This window comes from Aulonocara sp. 'chitande type north' Nkhata Bay, linkage group LG6 (genome assembly GCF_057382095.1).
Source record: "Aulonocara sp. 'chitande type north' Nkhata Bay isolate Kocher_YH1m ecotype deep benthic linkage group LG6, A_spYH_male_GT1.1, whole genome shotgun sequence".
Classification (NCBI taxonomy): Eukaryota; Metazoa; Chordata; class Actinopteri; order Cichliformes; family Cichlidae; genus Aulonocara; species Aulonocara sp. 'chitande type north' Nkhata Bay.
Genome location: NC_141349.1, coordinates 8,011,364 through 8,038,795, shown reverse-complemented (window position 1 = coordinate 8,038,795; position 27,432 = coordinate 8,011,364). Strand labels below are relative to the sequence as shown.

The 27,432-nt window shown below is 40.3% G+C and overlaps 1 protein-coding gene across 10 annotated transcripts in view; it reads right to left on the bottom strand.

The window, feature by feature from the left end:
• The window catches only part of cacna1ab (calcium channel, voltage-dependent, P/Q type, alpha 1A subunit, b), a 148,514-nt gene that overhangs the window by 66,241 nt on the left and 54,841 nt on the right, over positions 1-27,432 (bottom strand). For all 10 annotated transcript variants that reach the window (XM_086294826.1, XM_086294832.1, XM_086294834.1 and 7 more), the window contains exons 4-19: positions 11,979-12,070; positions 11,484-11,636; positions 10,886-11,073; positions 8,681-8,784; positions 8,443-8,558; positions 8,262-8,306; positions 7,893-7,985; positions 7,497-7,694; positions 5,498-5,610; positions 4,656-4,768; positions 4,057-4,188; positions 3,889-3,961; positions 2,548-2,668; positions 2,248-2,315; positions 1,401-1,507; positions 194-347 (exon numbers count right to left, since the gene is read on the bottom strand). In XM_086294826.1, coding sequence (XP_086150952.1) covers positions 194-347; positions 1,401-1,507; positions 2,248-2,315; positions 2,548-2,668; positions 3,889-3,961; positions 4,057-4,188; positions 4,656-4,768; positions 5,498-5,610; positions 7,497-7,694; positions 7,893-7,985; positions 8,262-8,306; positions 8,443-8,558; positions 8,681-8,784; positions 10,886-11,073; positions 11,484-11,636; positions 11,979-12,070 — 1,870 coding nt within the window. The remainder of the gene's footprint in view (positions 1-193; positions 348-1,400; positions 1,508-2,247; positions 2,316-2,547; positions 2,669-3,888; positions 3,962-4,056; positions 4,189-4,655; positions 4,769-5,497; positions 5,611-7,496; positions 7,695-7,892; positions 7,986-8,261; positions 8,307-8,442; positions 8,559-8,680; positions 8,785-10,885; positions 11,074-11,483; positions 11,637-11,978; positions 12,071-27,432) is intronic.

Here is a 27,432-nt window from a genome sequence, read left to right as displayed (position 1 = left end):
GTTACATATTAATACATGTGTCACAAGTGTTCTCCAAGAGTCATCCATTCAAAAAGAAGTGGTGTTAATATCCCTTTAAGGTGTTTACAGATTGCTTTACACACATTACAACAAATATTTACCATATATATCAGGAGTAGACTGTATACATATGTGTATATGTGTTTTTTTCTTAGGGGGGGAAACACCTCACCTCTTCTCCCTCCACTCCCGCCTTCCAGTCTTCCTGCTCCAGCTCATTGTAGAGCGCCTCGCGGCTCGTCATTAGGTTCTGTCGGCGAATCTCACTTGTTCTCTGCTCCCACACCGACTTATTTCCCTTGGTGTGGTTCTTTTGCTGCTCCTTACTGTTGGGGGAAATTAGGGGATGTTAGGCAGGAGAAAAAGAGTTTTAGTTACAGCGAAGATGGAGGGGAAACACAAGAGGGTGTAGTAAAATAAAAGAAAGGCAGACGTGAGTGATTTCAGGTAAGGCAGGAGGACGAGGTGGAGATAAAGTGAAGATGTTGAAGAATGAATAAGCAAGGAAATTGGTGTCATTGTATTGTTGTCAGAGGTGTTATGGGGAAAGAGATGGTAATGAGTAAGTGAGAAAGAAAAAGGAAAAGAAGGATTAGACACTTGAGGACAAACCCACTGAAATTTAGCCACACATCAGTAGCAGTAATGTAAAAACGGTTCATCCTTAAAGGGAAAATCCAATTATATGTATGACTTTAGGTATGTTCTTATTTTTCCATGTAGACTGTTTAGGTAAGAGCTTTGCAGTTTGGCTGATACTGGTTTGAATAAAAGAAATGCATCTTACTTGCCTTATTATTACTGAAAACAACAAATAAAATTAGATTGGAGTTTTTTCAGAAATTAATCAGACCATGTTGTGAGCAGTTTTATGAAAAAATTATCTTCACCTGTGACTGAGGACCATCTCTCCAACACAAATTTACCAGCACCAAATCTTCTCAGCACAGGCTCAGTTAGCCACAGCGACTAAAAAGTCTAGTGGCTTCCAAAGGAGCAGTGAGTTTATTTGAGCAACATTCTCATGTATACCATTGTCAGTGTTTCTGCTGCCAGGAGAAGATTCTACAGGCTGTCCGCCTCTCGCTCTTCTTCCCTTCACAAAGCCCTGAATCTGTTCCTTTCACTCTCAGAACAATCGCTTTATCGTGTTTTAGAGAACAGTGAGAGTGTGATGGTGACTGTGTGTGTGTGTGTTGTGTGCAAATGAATGCCTGCCAATCATAAATGTTACGAAAGACAGTCCTGGAAGAAAAAAAACAAACATTGCACGTGGGATTGTGCCTCTTTGTCACTGCAGCCACATGATGGATTTTATGTGCAGTGTTTTGAATGTACTCACATCTTTGAGGGTTATCTGTGTAAATGTGTCAACTCACGCAGCAATAGACAGGTTGGCAGCTGACAGAGGGCTGACCTCTGCCACCTCCTTTGCCTTCTGTAGTGCTGTCTTCTGATTGGCTGCCTCTTCCTGTTCTTCTTCATCCTGTTAAAGAAGAACAGTAATCTGGTCTAAATTTTGGGTGAGCACAGAGTCCACTAGAGGATGCCAGACCCTGTTTTTGATTGTTTGGTCAGAGACATTCACACCAGTAACCTGCTAGAGGTCATGCTGGCCCTCCTTGCACAAATGAGCAGATACCGGTCCTGCTCATGTGTTAAGGACCTTCTACAGCCCTGTCCAGCTCTCCTGGAATCTCCTTCATGCTTTTGAGACTATGCCGGGAGAAATGTTCTGGCAGTGGCACAAATTGATGTGCCATCCTGGAAGACTATCTGTGCAACCTCTGCAGGATCCAGGTATCGCCTCATGCTACCAGTAGTAACACTGACTGTAGCCAAATGCAAAACTAGTGAAAAAGAAAAAAAAAACGTCAAAAGATGAGGAGGAAAAAATCTCAGTGTCTGTGAAACCGTTCCTGTTTTGGGGGTTGTCTCACTGCTACCCCTCTAGTGCACCTGTTGTTTTTATTAACACCAAAGCAGCTGAAACTGGTGAAAAATTCCCTCTGCTACTTAACTGACCAAATCAGTTTAACAGAGTATAACTTGATGTTATACTCTGATTAAAAAGTGTTTGTTTAATTTTTATCAGCCGTGTATATTTCTATAAACTGGCCCAAAGCATTCTCACAGTGAAAGCTGTCAGGAAGATCATTATGCTTGCAAGTGCTTTAGCTAACGACAACAGCTTGGTAACACATAGCATAACACGTAGACCTGTACCTTTGTAAGCTCCTGGGCATTGGCCAGATTGTCAACAGCGATGGCCAAGAAGACGTTAAGCAGAGTGTCTGTGGTGGCAGAGGTTAGGGAGAAATGCTGACAGGAAGCTGAGTGTTTTTCATGAAAAGCAAGTGGAGACAAAAAAGATACGACATGTTGTAGATAAGCAAATGACAGAAGAAGCAAAACAAGTTGAATTTTATGTATATGACAAAATATATGCATCTGTATAACTTTTCTTAGAACATATAGATACAGCACATTTGAGTACATGCACAGGTAAGCGTGAAGGCAGGATACAGTTGCCAAAGAGTGTCAGGACAATAAAGAAGATGGAGAAGATCATCCCCTTGTCTTTCACTCCACCCTGGGACTCAATGCCATAGTACATCACCTCATTCCAGTCTTCTCCTGTCAGGATCTGTCGAGAGAGTTTTAGTTTCATTGGTCTGATATAAAAGGAGTGAGTTTGCTGTGAAAGCCTTTAGTCGCTTCACTGCTTGACCACTTATCTGTTAACAATAAGTAATCAAGCAGTAATAATAACCTAACCAATAACATTTGGATCCGAGCTTGTGGTGTAATGTATATGCGCACTGAAAGTGTTGCATTTTTGTGGAATATTCATCCTCAAAAATCACATAATAAAGAGAACACAGCAGCTGGGAGAACTTCATGGTTTGCACATATTTCGCTCGATATTTCCAGAGAAATAATTTCGGAGATCTGATTGACCCAGAGCAGCATCGAGTTGTGTGTCTGAGCTAAAAACTGTATTATTTTACTATATTAGTACTGCGCGTTTTGAGCTACAAGTGCACGTATTGCGAAATGCAATAATCTGATTGGTCAGATCTGTTTATTCAGATCTGAAAAACTGGAAAACTGGAGCTTGGTTAGAAAAAAGAAATGTCGCAAATTCTTTCAGCAAAATTACACAGTTGGTGTGCACGGCTGCCTTTAGAGCACTGGAGTTCAACGAAATACACGACACGCAAAATATTCACAGAGATTTTACGTATTCTGGTGGTTTTTTTGCGTCAACTCACTTGAACACCATTTCTAGTTAAAAGGTTTTGGGAGTTGCTGGACTGCAACGTCTCCAAGCTGCAGCGGCTTTGCTGTGAAATTCCTCCATGCTACGATAACCGTCATGCTTAATCTGCTGTTGATGTGCTTTGTAGTAAACAACAAGTAAGCTGAATTTATCAGCCATACATACATTGTCCAATCAAGCTTTACGAGTAAGGATCGGACCACTGTCCAATCCAAATATCAGATATCCCTAATTAGACATGAAGTTGTGTTACTTTAAATGCCCTCAGCCCTTTAGATACCTCTACACACTCTGATACACACATACCGCTGGTACATTTGAGTGACACAGCTCTGACAAAGTCACTCAAAGAAAATAAAGCAAAAACTGCTCCTAACAAAAGACAGCTTTCTAAATCACTGCAAGACAACACAGAAACATTGGACCTGCAGTCAGAACTGAACAAGACTGATGACAGCACAACAATAGGCTTTGTTAATATTCAGTCATGTGAAGTGTAGAAATGAGTCTGGAAAACCGAGTTACTCTCATTTTAATATTTGCTTCGTTCTCTAAGAAACCAGGCACAAAGCTTTCTTCCCCACCTGAAACACTGTCATGATTGCTGCAGCAAAAGTGTCAAAGTTAGTAGGAGGCGTTCCGTCGTCAAAGTTAAATCTAAGGAGAAGAAAGGAAAATGTACAGTAAGAAAATAGATGCTCAAATTTAATACTGGCAGTTGAGCTTCTTCTTAAGTTAGTGGTGATACTGACTGTCCTCCAAACAGCTGCATCCCCAACAAGGCAAATACCACGATGAAGAGGAAGAGGAGGAACAGCAAGCTGACGATGGACTTCATGGAGTTCAGCAGAGAAACCACCAGGTTTCGAAGTGGTGCCCAGTACCTGAGGAAAAGGAGGACGTGTGCAAGGAGAAGGACACATGATGAGGATAAATGAGACAACAAAAAAAGTAAGCAATAGAAGAAAAGAGAGAGGAGGAAGGAAAGAGGGCAGCGATAAAGAAGAGGATCGAAACCATTTACGTAAACTCTGAACAGGTACATGTTTTTAAGCCAAATTCAGCCTTTATTTTGTTAATTTGAAATTTTAACATGAAATTGTGTCTGAGCTGTTTTGCTCCTTTTCATGTATACCCTCCTGTTTTTACCACCTCTGAGCTTCTCCAGTAACCAACAGGTGTCCCAAATAGAATGACGTGCACTAGTAAAAACATCCAACTCTCTTTCATTACATGTACCATAAGCTCAGCCTCTTATCATGTGCTTCATTATCATCATCGTCTCATTTGTGTACTGATGGAAGAGCATGCAAGTCTAAGAGAAGTCAGAGGAAGAGCGAGAGACACTTACTTTGTGACTTTAAAGATGCGGAGCAATCGCAGAGCTCGTAACACGCTGATCCCGAAGGACGTGCCTGGTTTTATGGTGGCCCACACAACCTCGAAGATACTGCCGACTATTACCTGCACGCACACACAATTCAATACAGTCAGAATGCTGAGTTCAATCAGCAGCTATTAGAAGTTTAAGCTTGTATTTATTTATCAAAAAAAAATCTCTGAAGCCCCGAAAACAGAATTTTTCCTCTGCCAAGGCACAAGAACCCTTGTTTATACCATAGACATTATTAGGATGCTGCTTAGTTATCCAAGAAGCCGAGGTAAATGCATATTTTTCTTTATTATTATTTTACTTTGAATTGTCGGGTCCTTTCCAGGGGACCACCGGCTTTGTCAGTAAACATTACTTATATAAAGAAGAAGTCATAAGAAGAAGATTAGTCTAGTATTAGACTGAAGCTAAAAAGGAGTCATAGGTTATAACTTTAAAAGAAATTTGACCAGGCACATTTTGCACTTTTAGTTTTTGAATGATCACAAAACAGAGAAAACACCCATGTTTACTAATACCTATCACTAAACATTTAATCCTGAGATGGCTTAATTTAAAACAAAAAACTGGAATTTAAATGGAAATGTCTCTGTGTTGGAGTTAGAGTCTTTGCTTCTGATCACATTTGCTGAGGAATTAATAAACTGATAAGAAAAAACCCCAATAAAAACAAAACTTACTACAGAAGCAGACCACCACACTAATAAATTCAGTGAGAGATTAAATGCAGTGTTGGATTTTATAATCAGTACTTTTTTTTTTTTTGCACTTAGTTTCAGTGTGTGAGTTTGTGCACTCACCACACAGTCGAAGCAGTTGAATGAGGAATGGAAGTAGGGCTGGATGCCCAGACCGTACATCTTGATCAGCATCTCAGACATGAACAAACCGAGGAAGACAAACTCTGCATAGACTGGAGAGAGAACAAAGGAGAAAAGAATGATTTGGGGCACGAATGAAGCAAAGAGAAGGGATTTTGTTAGAAACAGAAGGCGAGGAATGTGAGTTAGAACAAGAGGGCGACATAAGGATGTGGAGAAAGGAAGGTGAAAACGAAAGAAAGTGAGGCCACGGAGAGAAAAACCAAATGAGATAAAAAGACAAAAATCAAAATCAGGTAAAAAGAAGGTAGTAGTGAAAACCAGATGGGAGCATGACAGAGTGAGAGAAAGACTCCGTTGAGTGAATGATAATAGAGGTGCGAGCCACTAGCAAGTGTTGTATGAGATTGTGGTGATGAAGGGACTTCATCAGCAACGACAACTTTGTATGCTAATGCAGCTGAACACCAGCCAGGGACAACAAGCTGACTCCATCACGGCCTGTGTGTACACATGTATAAGTAAGTATTTATGTGTGTGGTCACATCAGCAGCAGCAAGCCAGCAACTAAAACTAAAGAGTTACACAACGTGTGTCAAGTGGAACTCAGCAAACAAAACTCTTCCGAGCATGATAGTGCAGATCAAGGATACGTGTAACTACAGAATGGGGATAACGCTTGAGAAATAGAGAACACACTCTGGTTCTGCTGTTTGGTGTAGTTAAATTTGTAAAGGCTTGTTTGCATGTGTAGGAGGAAACGGCAGATCTGAAGTGTAAAAAAGATGACTCAGGTTGGGACGAGGTGAGAGTGGGCAGCGGTGGAGATTAAACTGGAAACAGTGAAGCACATCACACGTAGTGTCAGATGTTTGCCTTAGTGTTGCATTTTGCATCCTGTACTCTTATTTGCATGTAGTCCACCAACGGTCCCTGCACATGGTGTACTGTTAATGCACATCAGTGCCAAACAGACATTCCTGTGACCCAAATAAAACATGCAGCATTAGTATATAAAGTAGTGTATAAATACTGAAGTAATCACTAGTTTTAATTTCTCCTGTTTTTAATCGTAATAATTCTTAATCATTAGCATTTAACATGCTGCTCACACAATAACACGTGATAAAGAGCTGGGGTAGTATTTTCTTTTTAAGTTACATGACTCACAGCATAAAGGCAAGAGTACATTCTATATTGAGTAAATGTTTTGAGCCACCTTTTGTTTGTATTTTACTAGGGAAATGGGAAATATGTGCAGTAATTTATTGAAGCATATGCAAACATAAACCTGGGTATATAAACCAAAAACAGACGAGCTTGAAAGTCAACACCCGACCTCCTCTGAACATACTGATCGTGATTTCAGCTAAAGAGTTTGATTCATCACTCTGTGAGAACTGTTGGCCCTGATATTCAATCCAGTTCTTGTGTAATTAGGTTTACCTAATTATTATTATTCAGTTCCAATGTACAGCGTTTTGCGGCAGCTGTGGTTGTTTTAAAGTGCTTTATAAATAAAGACGACAACGATGATGATACCTGAGCCTTCTCTTCCCGTTTCTCTTCCTTAAGAATGGCGTCTTGATGGACAGCCTTCCACTGAGACCATTTCTGATTACGCTTCCTCAAACAATGGATGGATCAACTTAAGGGCATTTCTTAGGTCCTGTGTCAAGTCTTTGCTGGACTTTTGCCACAACTTTCAGATACTATTCATTTACCATAGATGAGAAATCTGGCTCTAGCAAAATATAAAGGCAAACTGAACTAGTGGGGGAAATTCCTGTGTTAATTTATTAAAATGCTAGCAGTAATTAGCAGCGACCTGTGTGTGTGTGATGTGTCTATAGAATCCATGAATGTACCTTTGTACAGAGGGCATCTAGTATCAAAACTTAAAAATTGGGGTCCACAAACAAGTGTTTGTCATCACAGTGCATCCATCTTTTCTGTACAGTCTCTGGCTTTTACTCACAGAGAAAGTCAGTGAGCATCTCAGGCTGGTCGTAGTGCACCACGGCCACACAGATGGTGTTGAGGCCCACCAGAAAGAGCACTATCCAGTAGAAAGCCTGCGTCTTCACTATCTTACGGATGAAGAATCGCAGCCGTCGCTCTTTCTTGCTGTAATTGGAGCCCTCCTTACCGCTCTTTATGCTGGAGCGTGCAAAACCTAAGAAGAAGAAGGAGAAAACGGGGACGAAGGGGATATAAGGGAGACATAAGAGTCTATATTTAAGATTTAACAGATTTATATCTCCAGTTCAGTTTCCTCTATCTTTACAATGATGACGATAGTGTAGAATTCAAAACACGACTCTGTTCTTGGTCCTTATTCGTCCTTTGCGTGTCATCCCTGTGTTTGTCTTACCTACTGCATCTCCAATGTTGTCCTCTCCTTCCTCAGGGTTCAGCAGCTCTGTCTTGTTGTTTTTGGTTTTGATGGTTGGCCTACGCCTCGAACCTAGAGAGAGAGAAACGAATTGTCTCGTCTTCAGTTTGTCTCTCAGATGTCACTCTCTCACCCTTCCCACAGAATCTGTCACTTGCTGCTGTACCGCGCTAAATCCCACATTTATTTGCACATTTAAATGAGCAGCTCTAAAAACCGCTAAAGCATTTAAGATAAAAAAAAAATTGTACTAGACTTTTATTTGCTGTACCTTTATTTATACTCTATGGGCAGTGCCTTTCTCACTGTCATACAAAAACATTAACACAGCAAATGAAGTTTAGTTACCATCAAAGTTCCCTGTAGTATCTTCCTCAGCCAGAATCACCTCCTCTGTAGAATTCAATGAAATGAGATTTTGGAGCATTATATCAGGATTTGGTTGTGTGTGTGTGTGTTTTTTTTAATTCTCTAGTAGGAGCTTGAGCAGCATGTGTCAGCACTGGTGTGAATGCGAGTGCGCACTGACCTGCTTTACAGATCCACTCAAGGTATCCGTTGAGCTCCCTCTCAATCTGCTGCTGTCTCCTCAGCTTGAGGAACTCGCTCCTGTTCTCCACTCGCTCCCTCTCTTTGGCAAATTCACTGTGGGAACATTTGTCATTTATTTTTTTTACTATTCATGGAACGAAAGTGCAAAACATAAATTATTGTGGGAAAAAAAACAAAGCTCAATTGTTTTTGTAAGACAAATGGCAGGCTTTTACCCTGAGAGTACACCCAGCACCAGGTTGAGCATGAAGAAGGAGCCGATGATGATGAGGGGGACGTAGTACATCCAATTAAAGTAACTGCCACTTACATCGTTACTCTGCAAGAAACACACGGCCACACATCGGTCATGCACTGTTGGTTTAACTTTCCTTTGCTTTTCTTCTGCAGAGAATGTCAACTACGTTTGTTCTAATAAGCCTTTCAACACTTTAGTCACTCTAGCACACAACTGTCAGATTTGATTCCTTTGTTCATTTTTTGGAATGCTTCGGAGAGATGAGATCAAGGTTAACATGTACCAGAATGATGAGAGAAAGTGCACCACATCATCTGTCAAACATGGTGGCGTGGGCATTTATGTAATGCCAATGCCAGTGTGACTGTTCATACAAGTAGCACATTGAATTTTGAAATATTTGAGGCTAAACTCTTTGCTTAAACTCAGTCAGATGCTGCAAAACACAGAGATGGATAATGACCACTTCTAAACCAACCCTAAAGCTTCTCAAGGCAAAGAAAGGGGTATTCTTCAGTAGTTAAATCACTGATCTGACCCCAATCTGATCTAATAGATTAGATGTATCTCATAGATAGAACCTAACACAGCAGTCATTCCAAAAGTCAAGAGTGCTGTGGCCCATTTAAAACATCCCAAACTTAAATCTTCACTCTAATCAAACTACAAGATGAAGTGATGCACTTCCTTAAAATTTTTATTCAAGAAACCTAAACAACACAGGTTGTTGTCTATAAATTGCTAATGCAACCCAGTCTTATGCAAAGTGTTATTACCAAAACTTTGATGCAAGAACAGTAAATGCAGGTCAAAGTAATATCTCAAACTAACCCCCTCCTATTACCAGCTATAATTCACTTTTCATATAAATGAATAAATTCATACAGAAAAATTGTACCTGAACTACCTTCAATGCTCAACACCGCAGTTTGGGCATCACTGCAACAATGTATGCTTTTCAGTTACTAAAATCAAAACTGAAGGCAGCGAGAGCCACAAACAAGCAGCAATTGAAAGTAAAGTGGAAACGATTGTCCTCTGAGTATTATAAACTATACTAATATTTTAAAAATGTTTGCTTGTCCCATTACCTTTGAACCTCTGAAAACAGAGGACTGTATAGAAAATGTCTTTATACCTAAAGAGTACATTTTATTTTCATTCTTTTTTCTAAAATGAAAGCCAACACTTTACTCACATGCTGATTGTTTAATTTAAAATCCACTGTGGGTGGTGTACGGAGGCAAAACTAAGAAACATTTAGAAAGTATGTCCAAAGGTTTTTGGGTCTCCCTGTAATCCTCAGACACTGTGTGACTTACTTCTTTCACTCAACTCACAATAACATGAACCCGGCTGCTGGAGGATATTGTATTTCTTTTTGATAAACTATGAGCTAATAAGCTATGATTATAATCCACTGTTGGAGGGCTGCATCTATGCACTGGATTTTGTACTGCTGCTACAATGCTCAGTCCATCCTCTATTAAATTTTCATTGGTTTCCTCCCAACTGCTCGTGTGAGAGTGGAAGTCAGCCTTCATCCATCAGAAAAGATGTTAAATATAGAGCAAGACGGACCAGAATAGTGAGCGGAGGAGAAGAAAAAGAGAGCAGCTCCAAAAGCAGGAAAAGGACAGATGATGGATAAAGGAAGTCAAAGAGATAATGACAGAGTATACGGGATATGTCTTTTGGGCAAATAAATGGCATTTTGAATCAGATCTTTAAATACTTTATGCTTCGTTTGGATAATTGAAATTCAGCTCAACTCTAACCTCCAACCAATGTGGCAAGTCCAGTGTGCCTAAATACAAAAAAAGAGTAAAAATCACTTTACTGCTTTCACCAAATTTAAACCTCAAACTGCAGTTCCTTGAATGACCAGAGGCTTAAAAGTGAGTCAGTCTCTACCGGCTTCTATGTTAATACATTGGAGCCGTTTTAATGCATTTATCTGACAAATAACATGGTTTAGTCAATGGTCACGTTTCAGCAAATTTTCATTATGCCTAGAGGATTTTATTTATGGTATCACGAATTAGTAAATATTGGTGTTGGTGCAATGCACAAACCAGTGGGTACAGGTAACTGCTTTCCACAGTGAAAGCATGATGGTTCTCCCCAATCGCCTGATGTTCAGTTAAAAGAAAAAGGGTCTCGGGTGGCTAGTCAGACATACGTGGTACAGCATGTTTGTCCATCCCTCCATGGTGATGCACTGGAAGACGGTGAGCACGGCGAACAGAATGTTGTCGAATTGGGTGATCCCGTAGTTGGGTCCAATCCACCCTTCCCCACAGTGCGTGCCATTGGAGCACAGCCGGGATGGCGATGCAGTACCACACGGCCTGTCATCTGCAGTCTCATCTGATCACAGAGAGAAAGATACAGCTTCACTATAAAATAACTAAATAACCCCCATTTTGGGTGTCAGAAAGAAAAAAAATGCAGTGACTGGCTGTGTTCATCTGTTCAAGAGGCTAACAAATTCTGACAAAGTAACACGCTTTTTTCAGTGAGTTACACACATCATGTATTTTGAGTCTATGAACCCGGTCCTGTCCTATTCAAGTATTAAAACAAGCCACAAGGATAGCATAAAAATACCAGGACCCAAAAAACCAAAGCCTCCATCATTCATTTTATTATTTATTTGTTATTTTCCTAATGAACAGAAAACCTATGTACACCTGAAATGGGATGGGGCCACCACCCTTTCTGTTGGAACAAGTCACAAAGGCTCACCACACATTGGTTTTTTACCACTTTCTACTTACTTGTAACATCATCATAGCAAGTCTTGTGGAACTGTCCCATGTAAAACTCCAGGCCGATGATTGCAAACATGAGGATGGCCACAAATAAGAGGAGACCAATCTGCAGCAGGGGGATCATAGCCTTCATAATGGACTTGAGCACCACCTGCAGGCCTGGAGGATTCAGTGCAAGACACGCAAATAAATAATAGACATGGAATAGCTTGGGTGCTTTTTAGAACAAATCAAAAATAAAGTAGACAGTATGATACTAAGTGATAAATGTAAGGTCGATGTTGTTAAATGTCAGTCAGTAAATTAAGAGCAGTGAGGTTAGCTTGTCTAGTAGCTCCTCGATTGGCAACCACGTTGTAATGACAAAGAATATATAGAATATCAAAAAACATTGCAACTTGCAGTAAAATTTAGATTTGTTCAGATTTTATTCATTGGACTTGAATGTGACATGGTTGGTATGGAAGGATCTGAAATTAGCATAGAAGCAAAAACACTTACTTGGAATTCCAGACACCAGTTTTAAGGGTCGCAGCACCCTGACGGCTCGCAGTGTCCTCAGGTCAAACGTAGACCCCACTGACGACAAAATACTACAGAGAAAGAAACAAAATACATGAGATCGTCTCTGAAAGCAGTCAACACTATCATTTACACTCTCACCACTTTTTTAGGTACACCTAGCTTAAACCAGTTCTGCTCAAGGCAGCTTCAATGAATCCTCTCTTTGTGCAGGTCTCAAAACCGATTTTGCATTCTGAATATTCACAGAGGTTTGTAGTGAAATTTAAAGATGCAGTTACGATGTGTTGTTGTGCTCTGTTGTGCTATACTGACAAGGTACTTCAACCATTTTACCCATCAATGCTAGGCTAAGGGCTAAATAACAGAAAACGTCTCAGTTGAAAGCAAAAATAACAATCAGAAAACATAAAGACAACTATATGTTCACCTTAAACCAATATCTATGTGTGTGATGTGTTACTTCAGTAACAATATGTTTGCTGTTGGAAACTGCTGACACATTCTGTATCTGTTCTGACTGCTCTGTGTGTCTTTAATGTGTAGGTGTGTGTGTGTGAGAGAGAGAGAGCTCTGGCACAAAGTCAGCTGGAGAAGGAGCATGGAATTTTCCAACCTGTCTTGAACGTAGGCGGAAGGCAGGGTAGGTCCTATAGGAGGGGGAGGGAGGAAGTGTGGGGGCGTAGACAGGGGATGTACTGAGGAAGAGGAGTGAGATAGAGGGAAGGAGCGCACTGCATTGGCAGACATCTGATGCTTAAAAGTTTCACTTTCTTCTTTAAAGCTCAGTTAGTTCAAACAAGGATACTTTGAAATGATTTGCTTACTGTAACTGTCCACACATTAGCTACCAATGACAAGAAAGAGAAGCCCAGCTGTCGCACAGCCTCAGCATCATTCTCATTCACTAGCTGGCATTTTTGTGCATTTGTATGACTATCCTTTGACCACTGAAAAAACCTCATAATTCATATCTGGACTCATTTATTAGCTGCTTTCTCATAAATCAGCTTTTACATTGCCTGTAGTTGTAAGCAAGCTTTCCTATAGCACCATAATACATGACACCGTGGACCGGATTTGCTAACACAAACTGTGGTTGGTGGGTTTGGTGGTTCTGACCCTCTTGTATTTGTCACAAACTGATATACTAATGTTTGCGTTATTTCATATATGGGCCATGATTTCACAGCCTATGCAAAGACATTCAGAATGAAATCACAGAAGAAAAGAGAGAACAGGGGGATCATGATGATGAAATCGGACCTTATCCTGAAAATAATCAGGCCATACATGAACATCAGCACGTCTGATCCATGCATATACGTTAATAACTTTACATTTTTAAAGATTGCATTTAAAGGAAACCGTTATAATTTCAGGACCATGGACAGCTCATACGGTTTTCACTGTGATCTCACGAGCTGTGCATACATGGCTGTTTGTAGTGGTTGACCTACACAAATTCAAAACGTGAGATATAGATCACAGATACAAAAAAAAACCTGCATATTTTTTTTAATTTAATTTACTTAATTTTTTTCCTAAACAAATCCACCATAGTAAAGTTGTGGTGGCACTGTTAACACAACCAGTCTGAGAGTATAGAAATGAACCTTTGTCAGTCAGACATTTACGGTTTGTTCTGAAGATGGACGAGATGTAAGTTGTCTTAATACAAGAACAGAGCGTGATGTCAAAATACTGTAGCACAGTTCACAGTCCTACTTTGGGCACCTGTCAGTTACTGAACCCCGTTTCTATTTTTATGACTCTGTCTGCCACACTGCCTACGTTTAGCATACACATTTATATGGTTTTCTGATTACAATTAACGAGCAGCGCCTGTCCTGTTAGTAAATGACTTGCAGCTGAATATCATCTCTCAGTTTGCCTAATTGTGCTTAACTGCACAACTCTTGGAAGACTATGCATGCCATGTTGAAATGAACAGATTGTGCCTATCATTAGAACAGCACAACTTTTGCAAATCACACGCAAACCTAACCCCACCTATCAGCACTATGTGGAAATGGAGGTGCTCACACGCTATTTTGTCCCATCTTTATGTGCCGTATAAATGTATGCCCTAAATTAGAAAAAAAGCAATATTGTATTTTTTTAACCATGTGTGAGAAAGGCATGAGATTTAACAATAGGAGTAGCATTTAGCAGTCAGTCGTACCACCCTTTCTAAGAAACAGGAAGTGGACTGAAACAATGACAAAAGGGCTGCACAAATCAAATCTAAAACTTGCTAAATGTTGGCATCTGCCACCCTGCCATCCATCCATCCATTGCTTTTCCTGTTCCAGCCACTACCTTCTTAATCTCACTCCCTCCTCCACTTCTCCACAGGTTGGTTGCTAATTCCAGTAAGAGGTCATTTATTAACAGACACAGGGACAGCAGCCAATCCCCTCATTCTCTCAATGGCTTTTTAACTGCCACAGCTAAAGGCAATGCTGCAGATTTGAAAATACCTGACCTCAGCAAAATAAGCAAACGGCTTCAGTCTTCAATCACCGCGTTCATGAGAGCACTCAGAACATGAAGCAAGTGAAACAGCATGACGTTTACCGGTGGCTTGAGCTGATGTTTAACTACAGGTGATCAGAACAATTGTTTTAGGAATGTGCACACGCTGCATGGCTGCTGCTAGTGGCAGTTTAATAAGTTAACATCTACTTTTAAAGCATACTTAAACATTATCAAGTTTCATGGACAAAACAGATTTTGTCAATAATAAATGAACAAATGTTCTCGATGAGAACATCACGACGAGGTTCTAGTGAAAACAAACAGCTCAGAGCAGCTTGTTTAAGGGAGTCTACACTGAGATAGTTAGGTAGTTTAATAGTAACCTAAATGAATTTAAACCAGATCATTATAATCAGTGTAAACTGAACTTCCGTTTGCCCTTTTTTCTGCCTTGCTTAATTCATTTTTCTCATACACTTTCCCACAGCATGATATTATATAACACTGTAAACCTGACATACACCACATCCACTGAATAGGTTTGTTGTTCATGATTTAATCTATTGTGGATGACTTTCTGTTGGTTTTATGATCATATCGTTTTCTTTTTTGGCCTGCACAAATTACTGCTTACTCACTTGGAGCATTAAAGCTTAGGGGACATTTTTCTGGGCAGTTGGGTTTATGCCTGGATAAACAAATGGATGAGGTAAGAGAACAAAGGGTCTGTTTTGATATCATTAATCTGACTTTTCTGCTGTTCCGTCTCACTGTGTCTGTCATTTATTGCCTTGCCTTTCGCCCTCTGTTTATTTTTGTCCCACTTTTTTTCTCCTGTGACAATCAATTTAAGGTGAATCTAGAGCTCCAAAATTCATTCATGTGAGACGGCATCTACCGCTTTTGAAGACAATTCTAACACTGAGGATGCAGTCGCCACTGTCAAAGGATGAACCTGCCCACAGTGTATTGATGTGGCCAGTAGAGGGAGCAGAGAGTATGCTGCTGGTGGTGATAGATGGATGAAGTGGAAAGCGAAGTGCATGGAAGATTGCGAGAAGACACAGAGGAACAGCTATGGGTGACAAATCCCTAAGAGTTAAGTTGAAGGAGAGGAGGCAAACGTGAGGAGCAGAAGGCTGTGTAATCATGTTATACATGACCATTATGATCTTTTTAATTAGTATCACAACTTTTGCTTAAATCTTTCATGAAAAAAGGCACCAGTTAAACAAAGCTTTGATGCCACAATATTAATTTACGATTGAAAATCTGAATATTTTAATAGTCAAGACAGTTATTAAAATCTTTAGTAGGTGAATGCAAAGATAGGACTAAAACCAAAACTATTTTGAAGAAAAAGTTAAAACCAATACTCAAAATAATAAAAGAATAGCACCTGAATGGACCACCAACAGTAGGGTCCATTGTATATACCTAAACTAGGCTGGCGTCTTTGACGTTAGATTTATTCTTTAGTCAAGATTGGGATTAGAAAGTGATTTAACTAGCTCCTCAGTGAAGCCTGTGGCACGTTGGCATTTTGGTATTGTTTGCTAATGCTAACTGACATATTTCTGTCTCTGAATTTGTTTAAATGCTAATAACCATACACAATTAGTATGTTTTCTCAGACATGGATTACACTTAGTAGCATACAAAAAGAAAAAAAAAGCTCTCCACTAAAAAAAAGAAAAAGAAAAAAAGGTCATGGCCCTTAATTAGGCTTAAAGAAACAAGCTCTATATCTCTATTGCCCTAAAATCCAAATTAATTCAAATAAACTGGGAATATAGGCTACAAACACAGGGTATTACAAGGGAGATTTATCTTAAACTAGACGCTCCCTAATGAAATACAGACTGGGAAGAGGGAGACGAGGTATCCCTTAAGAGAGAGTAAGTGTGAGATAGAGTGAGCGGATTGAAAAAGAGTGATAGTCCTGTGTGTCAAAAGTGTGAGATTCAGCAGTAGAGACAAGCAGAGAGTCAATGAACCCCCAAAGAGAGAGCTGAAGAGACTCCAGAGAGAAAGACAGAGTGTTTCAGCTGCAGAGGGAGGAGGTGTTTGGACAGTGATGACAGAGGATCTCACTGCTGGGAAACACCTAGCTATCAACCTGCAAAGATGCACACACGCACACACACATGCATACACATACACGCACACACATATACAATTACATATGCTAACAGTGTGTTAGCTTTGCCTAAGTTCACCTGAACTCTATTGTCTTGTACAATATATGATAGAAATGATAGGACGCAAAAAAACACAAGACATCTGTGTAACAGATGCAAATGAATGAAGTGTTAAACAATGGCCTAGGTCCAAACATTAGTCAGATCTTTGGACAGGTTTAACTGTAATCAGCCTAATCACTATCTCCTAGCCTTCACCTTATTTAACTCAAATCGCTGAATTAGACCTCTCATTCATGTTTTTGTTGTTAATGTTGGCTGTGTATTGTTATTTCTATCAAGTCTGTGCTTTAGTTTAATAATTAAAAATCATTTAAAAGTATTTTAGTAATCATTTACGTAGCACTGAATCTATGCATTGCACCTACAGAATCTAAAGATGCGCCTAACCAAGCTCTACGGTCACGTGATAACTTACCACTCCACCCTTTTATCTAAATATACCTTTAGCTTAAAAAACACCCTGTAGGGTGCTCAAACTGAGGTTTCAAAATAGGCCTTTTCAAATGAACAGTAGCTACATGCGCCTTTCATAAAAGGTGGACGTAAATAAGATAAACACTAAACGTCACGAGTATCCCTTCCAGCGTTTAGTCATTATTTTGATGGCAGCAGGTTTAGAGGTTAACTGGAATGTCCTGTATAAGTATTGTAAGCCTGGTGTGCTGTTGTTTCAACATTATTTTAATCATGTAATTATAACTTGCATGTTAAAGATTGAATTCATTTCCCCAAATTTCTTTACAATTCACAGGTACTGTTCAGAGAATAACATGCGAACTATCCTAAGTATCAAAGTATCAAATCAAGGTCCAAGACCTGCTGCAACATGAGGCTTCTGTTTGCTGCTGTCCCGCCGAGGAACAGCGCTTTGATGATGATGATTGATGGCACTGATTAAGATCTCAGAGGTCACTCGCCACCTTCACTCTGCTCGGTCTATCCCTGTTCATGGCATTGCCATGGCAACTGGCAATTCCTCTCTTCACTTAGTCTCCACAGTTACCGACCTGCTCTCATTCATAAGCGTTGCCAGGGAAACGCAGCCCATGCTCATTGATGGAATCTTGGCATTGCCGCAGAAACAGGGATGGGAAGTGGGTCTCCCAGCGATTGATTTTCCAACCCCTCCAAACACCCGCATCTCCCACCCACATACACTTACACACATAACCCTCACCTACCCTGCTGCCCCTGCAGCTCCCCTGTTCTAACCACAGATCCTGAGCCTGCTGACAGGAACACAGCACACAATGCAAGAGCAGCTTCTTTGCATGCAGACTGATGCTTACCAGCGCATTGTTTTACTGCATGGAAACACAGACACCCATATTAGACACGTGTGTGTGCATACACAATGCATGATCAGATGACAGTGATGAATGAAGCCCAGGTAGAATGGATGATCCACTTTCTCTGCTTCTGGTTTATTCTGAAATGGCTGTATTGTACAAACATCAGACATCCCACACACGCACACATAACATAGATGTTATTATTTATGCAAATGAAAACCGGCCAAACCTCTTTGTAGACTTGGATCTTGATTTCACTAATTGGTCTTCCTGTGAACAATTCTTAACCTTTTTGTTAGACACAGCTAAGAAGCAACTATTATTTCCATGAGATAAAACAGGAAAAATTATCCATACATCCATTACTTCTGATATTTTGTGCACGTATTTTAGAATTTTCAATGGTTACTTATAGGTCTTGCAGTTGAATTCAAGCCTTTACTAATTACCTTGGATGTGTACCAGTCTTGGCCAGAACTGGCAAAACCCCAAGCTGCAGTTTGAGCACAGGACTTTCTCTGATCATGTCTTTGTCTTAAGTGTTTGAGGTTTTTACAAAATACATCTAATTACCAAAATTTAAAAAATAAGACCCTACTTGTACTTATACAGAGGTTCTCTGTGTGGTTTCTACTGTTTCAATTGGATCCACCTTCTTAAGAATTTAGCTAGGCAAGCAGTTAACTAGCAAATGGGGCGTGATAACCTAAAGTGGTAGTTGCCATATCAACAGACTAGTATGTGTATGATGTTTCTTCTCGATTGGGCTGCGATATAACTGTAAGTTGCACACATAAAATAATGTGATTCACATTAAAATTAAGCCACTGTAACATGGACATGACAAAAACTTCAGTTCCTTTAATGGCTACTTGAGGCTGGTTTCAAAGGTGACCTGCCACAGCCTGCCATGCCAAACTTTGCATCAGTACAAAGCAGTACCTGATTAGCTGAGTTCTACAGAATGAAATCATACAGTAATTAATAAAGATAAATATGATATTACTTTAACAACCAAGCTTATTTTAACTGAATAATTAAAAAAATGATCCTAACTTGTCTGCCATTTTGGACCAGTGGAAGTTTAGGGTCAAAAGTCATAGAGGCAGAGACGAGTTGGCGACCAGTTTGTAACCAACGGTCACAGGTTAAAAAAACAAAAAACATTAAAAAACATTCTTGCAATTGATTAGGCCATTAGCCAGTTGCCCCAGTCACTTATTCTATTGAGTGTTCACTGGTGGTGACTTGCATTGACTTGGTGAAGTCAAGTATCCCAGAATGCATTTCATCTGAAACCCCACAGAAGAAATAATGGAAGAGAGCAGCTAAGGCTGTAAGCAAAGTTTTAAATACTACTGTTTCTGTGACACAGAAATATATTTTTTAAATATTTTCAGGGAAGAATGTAGATGTGTAAACTTCAAATATCTGCTCGATTTATTGCCTATTAGTGAAAGTGCTCCGAGGTTTCCAGAGATCAGGGAGGTTGAGACTCATCGTTTTCAAAAACCCTGTGTGCTTTTGCTACTCAGTAGAGGTTAAACACAAAACACGATTTATAAAGATAATTTCTAACGGTTTGTTTGGCTTATTTTAGTGTTTTATTTGTTCCCGATCAAATCAGTTAGGCTGAGATTAAAGTTAAGTTTCATAACTGCATTGTTTTATTTAACTTTAATGTCTCACTGGAGAGCTGTCAGTATATTTGGAATTGAATGTCTCACTTTATTCCCTGATGTACAAATGTGCTGTTCTTATTTTAACAGCTTATTCTGCATCAAATCTAACATTAAAGATATTTTAATCCAGGAGGAAAAAGCAGAAACATCTGGAGCAGCATGTTGATACGTGGACATCTTGAAGACTGCTCCCGAAATGATTAACTTGTGTTTTTAACATTTATTCTTTTCTTTTTTTCCCCCAAACACCAGCTGTCTACTGTTTTGGGTGTCAACTAAAATGAAAATAAAAGCATTCTCACATCAGACCTGATTTTTTTTATCCAATAATCATCTTGAGTCCAGACTGCCATGTGAAATACAAACTACCAAGAATGCAAGTACAGACTTGAGTATTGCGAAATGTCAATAGTGAAGCTGAAAAGTGCAACACAAACTGGAAATGGAGACTGCCTTCAAAATAAAGGTTGTGCCTTCTGAAATGTGTTGACCACAGTGCACAGTTTTACTGAAAACTTACAGCGTCAATACATGTGTGTATGTGATGCAGGCTCATACAGTTATCTGTATGTAGAAGCATACAATGTTAAATGTTATCAGCGTATACACAACACGGTCTGTGTGCAAAAGCCACGTGTGCTGCGTGTTTAAACACACACAGACAACATGAAAGAGCCTTGGACAGGTTCCAGCCAGTCACACGTGCATTAGCTGTGCTGTGTTTGTGTGCATGTGTATTTCTATGTAAATGAATTCCACATAGCCCATGTGTGCCTTGTGTGGAAATAGTGTAGGAGTGCCATGTGTCATCACAGTGTGAACTCCTGTCCCCTTAGTGTCTCCCACTGAGCCCTCAACCATTAAACCCTCCACACATATTCACACATGTACTGGACAATATACACATATACATATTTAAGGGATGTGTTTGAACCTAATGTAACAGATATTCAAATTGCATCATGTGTCTCATAAATCCAATAAATGCTGCTTTCATTGATACTAATCTAAACTTAGAGCGCTAATTCTTTGTTTTTCTTTTAAAAGCTTTTCTAATGTATTTAGTAGTAAAGAAAGATTCTTTAAAAAGACATGTCAGAGAGTTTTCCTCAGTTCTTCTGTGAATTAAAGCCATCTTAATTGTTTCAATGGCTTCATTTAAACCCAGAATGATTCAATGTTTTCGGCTGAAGTGATTGGTGGTGCTGTCATGATCATCATGATTCCTACCTAACTGGGTTATGATAGCATGAAGCCAAACATCTTAATTATCCTAAAGCTTTTGCACAGTACTGTGTGTGGGCCAAATGCATTATTACAAATAATACATTTCCTCAGTGTACTTTTAGGGACAAACAATAACTTGTGCTCTGGTTGTTTATAATTAATTAGTTTTCTGCAATTACTTTATGTTTAGAAGCTAGAAATGTGGCCTCATATTTAGGAAAATACAATCCAGATTGGCTGAATGGACACAAGCTTTTTGTAAGTAGAAGCAATATCACAATATACAATAATAATGCTGCATTACAACCTAAGGGTTAGCCAGTGCTTCCAATGAATTCCAACAGATAATGAAGAATAAACAATGAGATGACTGAGCATGTTTTGTAGCGTGCTGTTCATTTCAAATTTGTTTGTGGAACAGTCATGATGCAGTACAGCATTTATATTTTCAATCAAACAACTGGTTTGTTTTTTACTCATTTCATTCTTCTCTGTGTTTGTCCACTCCTCTCCATCTCCTCATAGCTGAAGCTTTCATTGGCAGCAGCAGGACAGAAGCACTCATTCTCACCACATTCTCCACCCTCATCACCCCCTTCCTCTTGCTTTCCCTCGGTTAATTTTCTCACTCTAGCGTTATTGCTGATCTCAGCAGACTACTAACACTCAGCTGATGGACTCTCTGTCCATCCTTCTATCCCCACCCAAACTCACTCCTTCCCACCACCTTTCCTCCGTTCTCTTCAGTTTTTTTCTCCTCTCTCCTCCTTTTTTCTACTTTAACTTCACGTATATAGGAAGGAAAAGGACAAATTGAGGAGGTCATAAAGAGGAATGAATCATTCTTTCCCCTGGTCACCTGTGTTTTATTAAAATGTATGCTGTGCTTTTCTGACCCGTCTGGCCAACTTAATGGCTGGTTTTCAAGTAATTAGGAGAGGCAATTTTCTTATATCGGTGGGCAGTATTCTTTTAATGAATACTTTGAACATTTGCAGAATATTTTCTTTAGTAGGTACAAAAGGTGCTTCCATTTCCAGGAGTTGTTGTGTCACTAGAAGTTTAACTTTCCGATATGTTGTATTTTTAAATTTTCTAATTTTCTGTGTAATCTAATTGTCAAGTAGAGTCACTGGTTGTCAGTTCTTCTGCAACCTTCATTTCATTCCTCTGTCCTTTAATTATATTGGGACATGCCTGTTGCCTTTCTCCTCCTCACACAATCTTTCCCATGGCTCTAATCTTCGGTTTTTCCATTCACCTCTCTCCCTTGTTCCCTCGATCTCTGCCGGACCGGCTGATTTGCCCACCTGTTCCTCCGTCTCTTGCCAGCATGACTGCTGGACTTCACAAGGACACGACGTCTGGACTTCTCTGTCCTTGTTAGCGTGTGTCTTTCCTTTCAGTGTGTTGTTGGACACTTGTGTGCATGTAATGTTCTTGAACGTTTGTGTTTACAGCATGTTTGATTTCTGGAGTTTTTGCAGCCAAAATTCCCAACATGTATAATCATGCTGCCCACTGTGAATTGCCTGACTCTAATTCACTCCATCCATCAAGGTTCATCAATATCATTGCATTTGCATGACTATATACAGTGTGAAAGGATGGGTTGTAACCAAGTTGCAAAGAAAGAAAAAAAGTATCACAGTTTTGCAGCAAGTCTGTCAGACAAAACCAGCAAATTATCCACTCAAAATGACATCAATATTAGAACTTATAATATGACACTGCCAATGCATAAACAACGTACAGAGATGCAAAACTGCGTCGCTGGCTAGGAGTCCGAACTAGATCCAATGACAGTTGCCCAGATAGCACCCAGAAGTCCTGCAGGGAGCATGTCCCTTGAATTTTGAACATTCACCAGGTTGTGCACGTGGAGTCATCCCAGAAGGTTAGACAACTAACAGGAAGTTCTACTGTAGGACATCTGAGGAAGAGCGTTTAGTTTTTGAAACTTACATCAAATTCTGTCAAATACAAAAAACTTTCTGTTTCTTTGAGAATACAATGTCTAAGCTAACTGTGCAGCTGACAGCTTTTAGTGAGGATAACATTATCTGTTCAAAAAGCCATTAGCCTGATATTGGTACATCAACACAATCGTTATTCACCATTCACCCTAATCCATCTCTGGTTATTGCCCTACAATTGGCCAGTCTAGTCCAAAATAAAGTTCAAGTTGAAGGGTTATCATCTTGAAGCAGCAGTGGAGATCAGAGGCAACTGCAAGTTGGTACACAGCTGACAGCCGTGTTTAACAACTGTTAGAATTCATATCATGGTAAGAACCAGCTAAGCAAAGAGAAACAACAGTCCATCATTATTTTAAGAACTGAAGGTCAGTCAGTCCAGAAAATTGCTAAAACTTTGATTGTGTCCACAAGTGCAGTTGCAAAAAATGTTGTGCTACAACAAAACTGGCGAGCATGAGGACCGCCCCAGGAAAGGAAGACCAAGAGTCACCTCTGCTGCTCAGGATAAATTCATCTGAATCACCAGCCTCAGAAATTGCAAGTTAACAGCCACTCAGATTAGAGCCAAAATAAATGCCACACAGTTCCAGTAACAGACACATCTCTACATCAGCTGTTCAGAGGAGACTGTGTGAATCAGGACTTTATGGTCAAAAAGCTGCTAAGAAATCTAAGGAAACACAACAAACAGAAGAGATTTGTTTGGGCCAAGAAACACAAGGAGTGGACATTAGACCAGTGGAATCTGTGCTTTGGTCTGATGAGTCCAAATTTGAGATCTTTGGTTCCACCTGTGTCTTTGTGCAATGCAGAAAAGGTGAATGGATGGTCTCTACATGCATGGTTCTCACCGTAAAGCATGGGGAAGGAGGTGTGATGGTGTGGGGGTGCTTTGCTGGTGACATGTTGGGGATTTATTCAAAGCTCAAGGCACACTGAACCAGCATGGCTACCACAGCATCCTGCAGCCACATGCCATCCCATCTGGTTTGCGTTTAGTTGGACCATGATTTATTTTTCAACAGGACAATGACCCCAAACACACCTCCAGGCTGTGTAAGGGCTACTTGACAAAGAAGGAGAGTGATGGTGTGCTGCGTCAGATGGCCTGGCCTCCACAGTCACCTGACCTAAACCCAATCCAGACGATTTTGGAAGAAATGGATGCAGAGTGAAGACAAAAGGGCCAACAAGTGCTCAGCGTCTCTGCGAACTCCTTCAAGACTGTTGGAAAACCATTTCAGGTGACTACCTCATGAAGCTCATCAAGAGTGTGCAAAGCAGTGATCAAAGCAAAGAAGAATCTAAAATATAAAAGATGTTTTGAGTTATTTCACACTTTGTTTACTACATAATTCCATATGAGTTCAGTCATAGTTTTGATGCCTTCACTGAGAATCTACAATGTAAATAGTCATGAAAATAAAGAAGAACCTTTCAGTTTTAATATGATTAAATCACATCAGAGTAAGGAAATGATAAAAAACACGCTGTTAAGAATTACTGTACACAAATTGCTGCAAAGGTGTGAGAACGATTGCCATAAGAGGTCACCTAAAATATTTGATACTGTGATGGAGAAAATCTCAGTGTGATCAGAGGTCAGAGGTCAGAGAGAGTGATTGCATATCTTGGAAAAGGACACTTTAAGGCTAAAGAATTCGGGACAGACATGCTTGTTAACTCTGTGTGTATGATAAACGACAATTACTGGCTTACCTTTAACACTCTGCTGCCCTCACATTGTGTGTCTGTGGGTGTGTGTTTCTGTCTGTAACTCTATTTTTGTTCACGAGGGTGTGTGGGTGAACACAAAGCACTGCACACTGAAGCAGCAGCTTTGTTTGAAAGACTACTTCATTGTGCAGTTGTATGGTAAATGGCAGGCTGATCAGTAGTGTTTTCCTCAAACCACAAAAACAGATTTTAATACAGCTCTATTGTGCATTTACCAAGAAGGCAGACCCAGAACTGCTCTCCAGAGTGGCACTTAAAATAAGATTGTTTCTCCACCCCAATAGCACGTCCCTTAAGAACCACCTGTCCACCCTATTTTCTTCCACCTACTTCAATATTGGTTTATTTATTGCTTTAAACCAGAAGCCAATGCTGCTGTTTTTCCAGTGAATACAGTCAAGCTCATAATGTAACTCAATGCCATTACTTTTGAACAAGAACAGCTGAGTGAGTATCATCAGATATGTGGCCACTACAATCACTGTACAACCTTACATCTATTTTTTGTCCTTCTTGTTCTGTGGGTTGCGGCAGATAAGCTGCAGGGGACAGAGCTTGAGGGTATGGGAGAACGTATAGGGGAGAGATGAGCCTGTAAATGACTGCAGACCAATAATGATAATGGAAGTGGTGGCAACAAGACAACTTTCAAAAAGTACGCGCTCCGTCTCTGACCTCGTTTTTCTCTCCTTGTTGGACTTAAATTCCTCTCTCAGTTGTTAATGCAGTTGTTCTGTACCCACTGTGACACCCCTGTGTACCGCTTCTTAATATTTGATTACATTTTGATTTGCTGCTGTAATGTTACTGTAATGTGGCATGCTTCACATCAAAGTTAGCCAGCATTACATGCACACAGAAGGAGCTATTCATAACTCGTAGGGCCTGAGTCGATACGGCCGAGAACCATTTTTATGAAGACTGGTTTCATCTCATCTGTCCTGTTTCTGACACAAAAGTGAGCTCAGCTTTCCCTGCAGTGAGTCAGAGTTTTCTGTTACTCTCCGTCTTGGGTTCTGAGGTAATTTGGTGTCACTGCCAAATACACCAGTGACTCAATAGAGCATCTTTACCTACTGAGATGGGGAGAAATGCTCCAAACCTCTCAGATTCTATTTCTCAAATGTACAGTGTGTTCTTGCACATTTTTAAGAGAAAGAGCAAGACGGTTTTAATCTTAAGCATGGTATGCTAAATTGGGAGCTTTAATAGCAGGGACAATCGTTTATAGTTTACTTAATGATGTTTAATTTTGCTGTATTCAAGAGCAGCACATAGCCTTTTCAGTGATTTGTAGATCCAACATACACTGCTCAAAAAAGAATAAATAAATAAATAAAAGAACATCCAGCATAGCATCAAGTCAGTTAAACTTGTGGGCTAAACTTGATCTGGTCAGTTAAGTAGCAGAGGGGATTGTTAATCAGTTTCAGCTGTTTTGAGGTTCATGAAGTTAACAACAGCTGCACTAAAGGGGCAACAATGAGACAACCCCCAAAACAGGAATGGTTTCACAGGTGGAGGACACTGAGATTTTCTCTCTTCTCATCTTCTGACTTCCTTTCACTAATTTTGCATTTGGTTAGGGTCAATGTCACTGCTGGTAACATGAGGTGATACTTGGATCCTACATAGGTTGCACAGGTAGTTCAGCTCCTTCAAAATGGCACATCAATGGGTCCCTGTGTTGAGGTGTGGTCGGCGGTGCCGTGCGGACGCACCTGCATGTGCGGCTGGTAGCTTGTGAGCTGCAGCCGCAGTAAATAAAATGGCTCAAAACAACACACCCGCATATCTCAATCACACCACAGTGCCATTGCCAGAAGGTCTGTTGTCTCCCAGCACAGTCTCAAGAGCATGGAGGAGATTCCATAGAGGAGAGCAGGACAGAGACCAGAACCAAGGAGGAACAGGATGAGCACTGCCAAAGCTACAAAATGACCACCAGCAGGCCATTATTGTTAATGTCTCTGATAAAACAATCAGAAACAGACTTCATGAGGGTGGCTTGAGCATCTTACATCCTCTAGTGGGCTCTGTGCTCACTGCCTGGCACAGCGGAGCTTGATTGGCAGCTCCACCACTGGCACCGTGCTTTTCACAGATAAGAACAGGTTCACCCTGAGCACATGTGACAGACGTGAAAGAGTCTGGAGAAGCCGTGGAGAATGTCATGCTGCCTGTAACATCGTTCAGCATGTATGGTTTGGTGGTAGGTCAGTGATGGTCTGGGGACACACAGACATCTACAGGCTAGGCAACAGCAGGCATCAGGATGAAGTCCTTGGACTCATTGTCAAACTCTACACTGGCGCACTGGGTCCTGGGTTCCTCCTGGTAACAATGCAGGCAATTGCCGGATGATAAATTAATTGATACCATTGACTAGCCCGCACACTTGCCTGACCTAAATCCAATAGGCAATGCGTTTCAGTCCATCTGATACCACCAGATTGCATCTCATACTCTCCAGGAGCTCAGTGATTCCCTGGTCCATATCTGGAAGGAGATCCCCCAGGACACCATCCGTCATCTCATTAGGAGAATGCCCCGATGTTGTCAGACATCAAACACGTGGAGGTCATACAAAGTACTGAGTACCATTTTCAGTTCCTGCAATAAAATTTTGGCAAAATGGACTAGCTTGCTGCTCATTTCATCACTTCTGTCTTTGAATTCAGCCTTTTGTAGGTCAATCAAATGATGTGGCATCCTTTCATTGCATTACCTGACCCATATCAATATAGATATGGGTCAGGTAATGCACGATTTGTTTTACACCATTGAGATGTGATGTTTTTCCAAAATGTTCATGTCTATTTTGTGCAGTC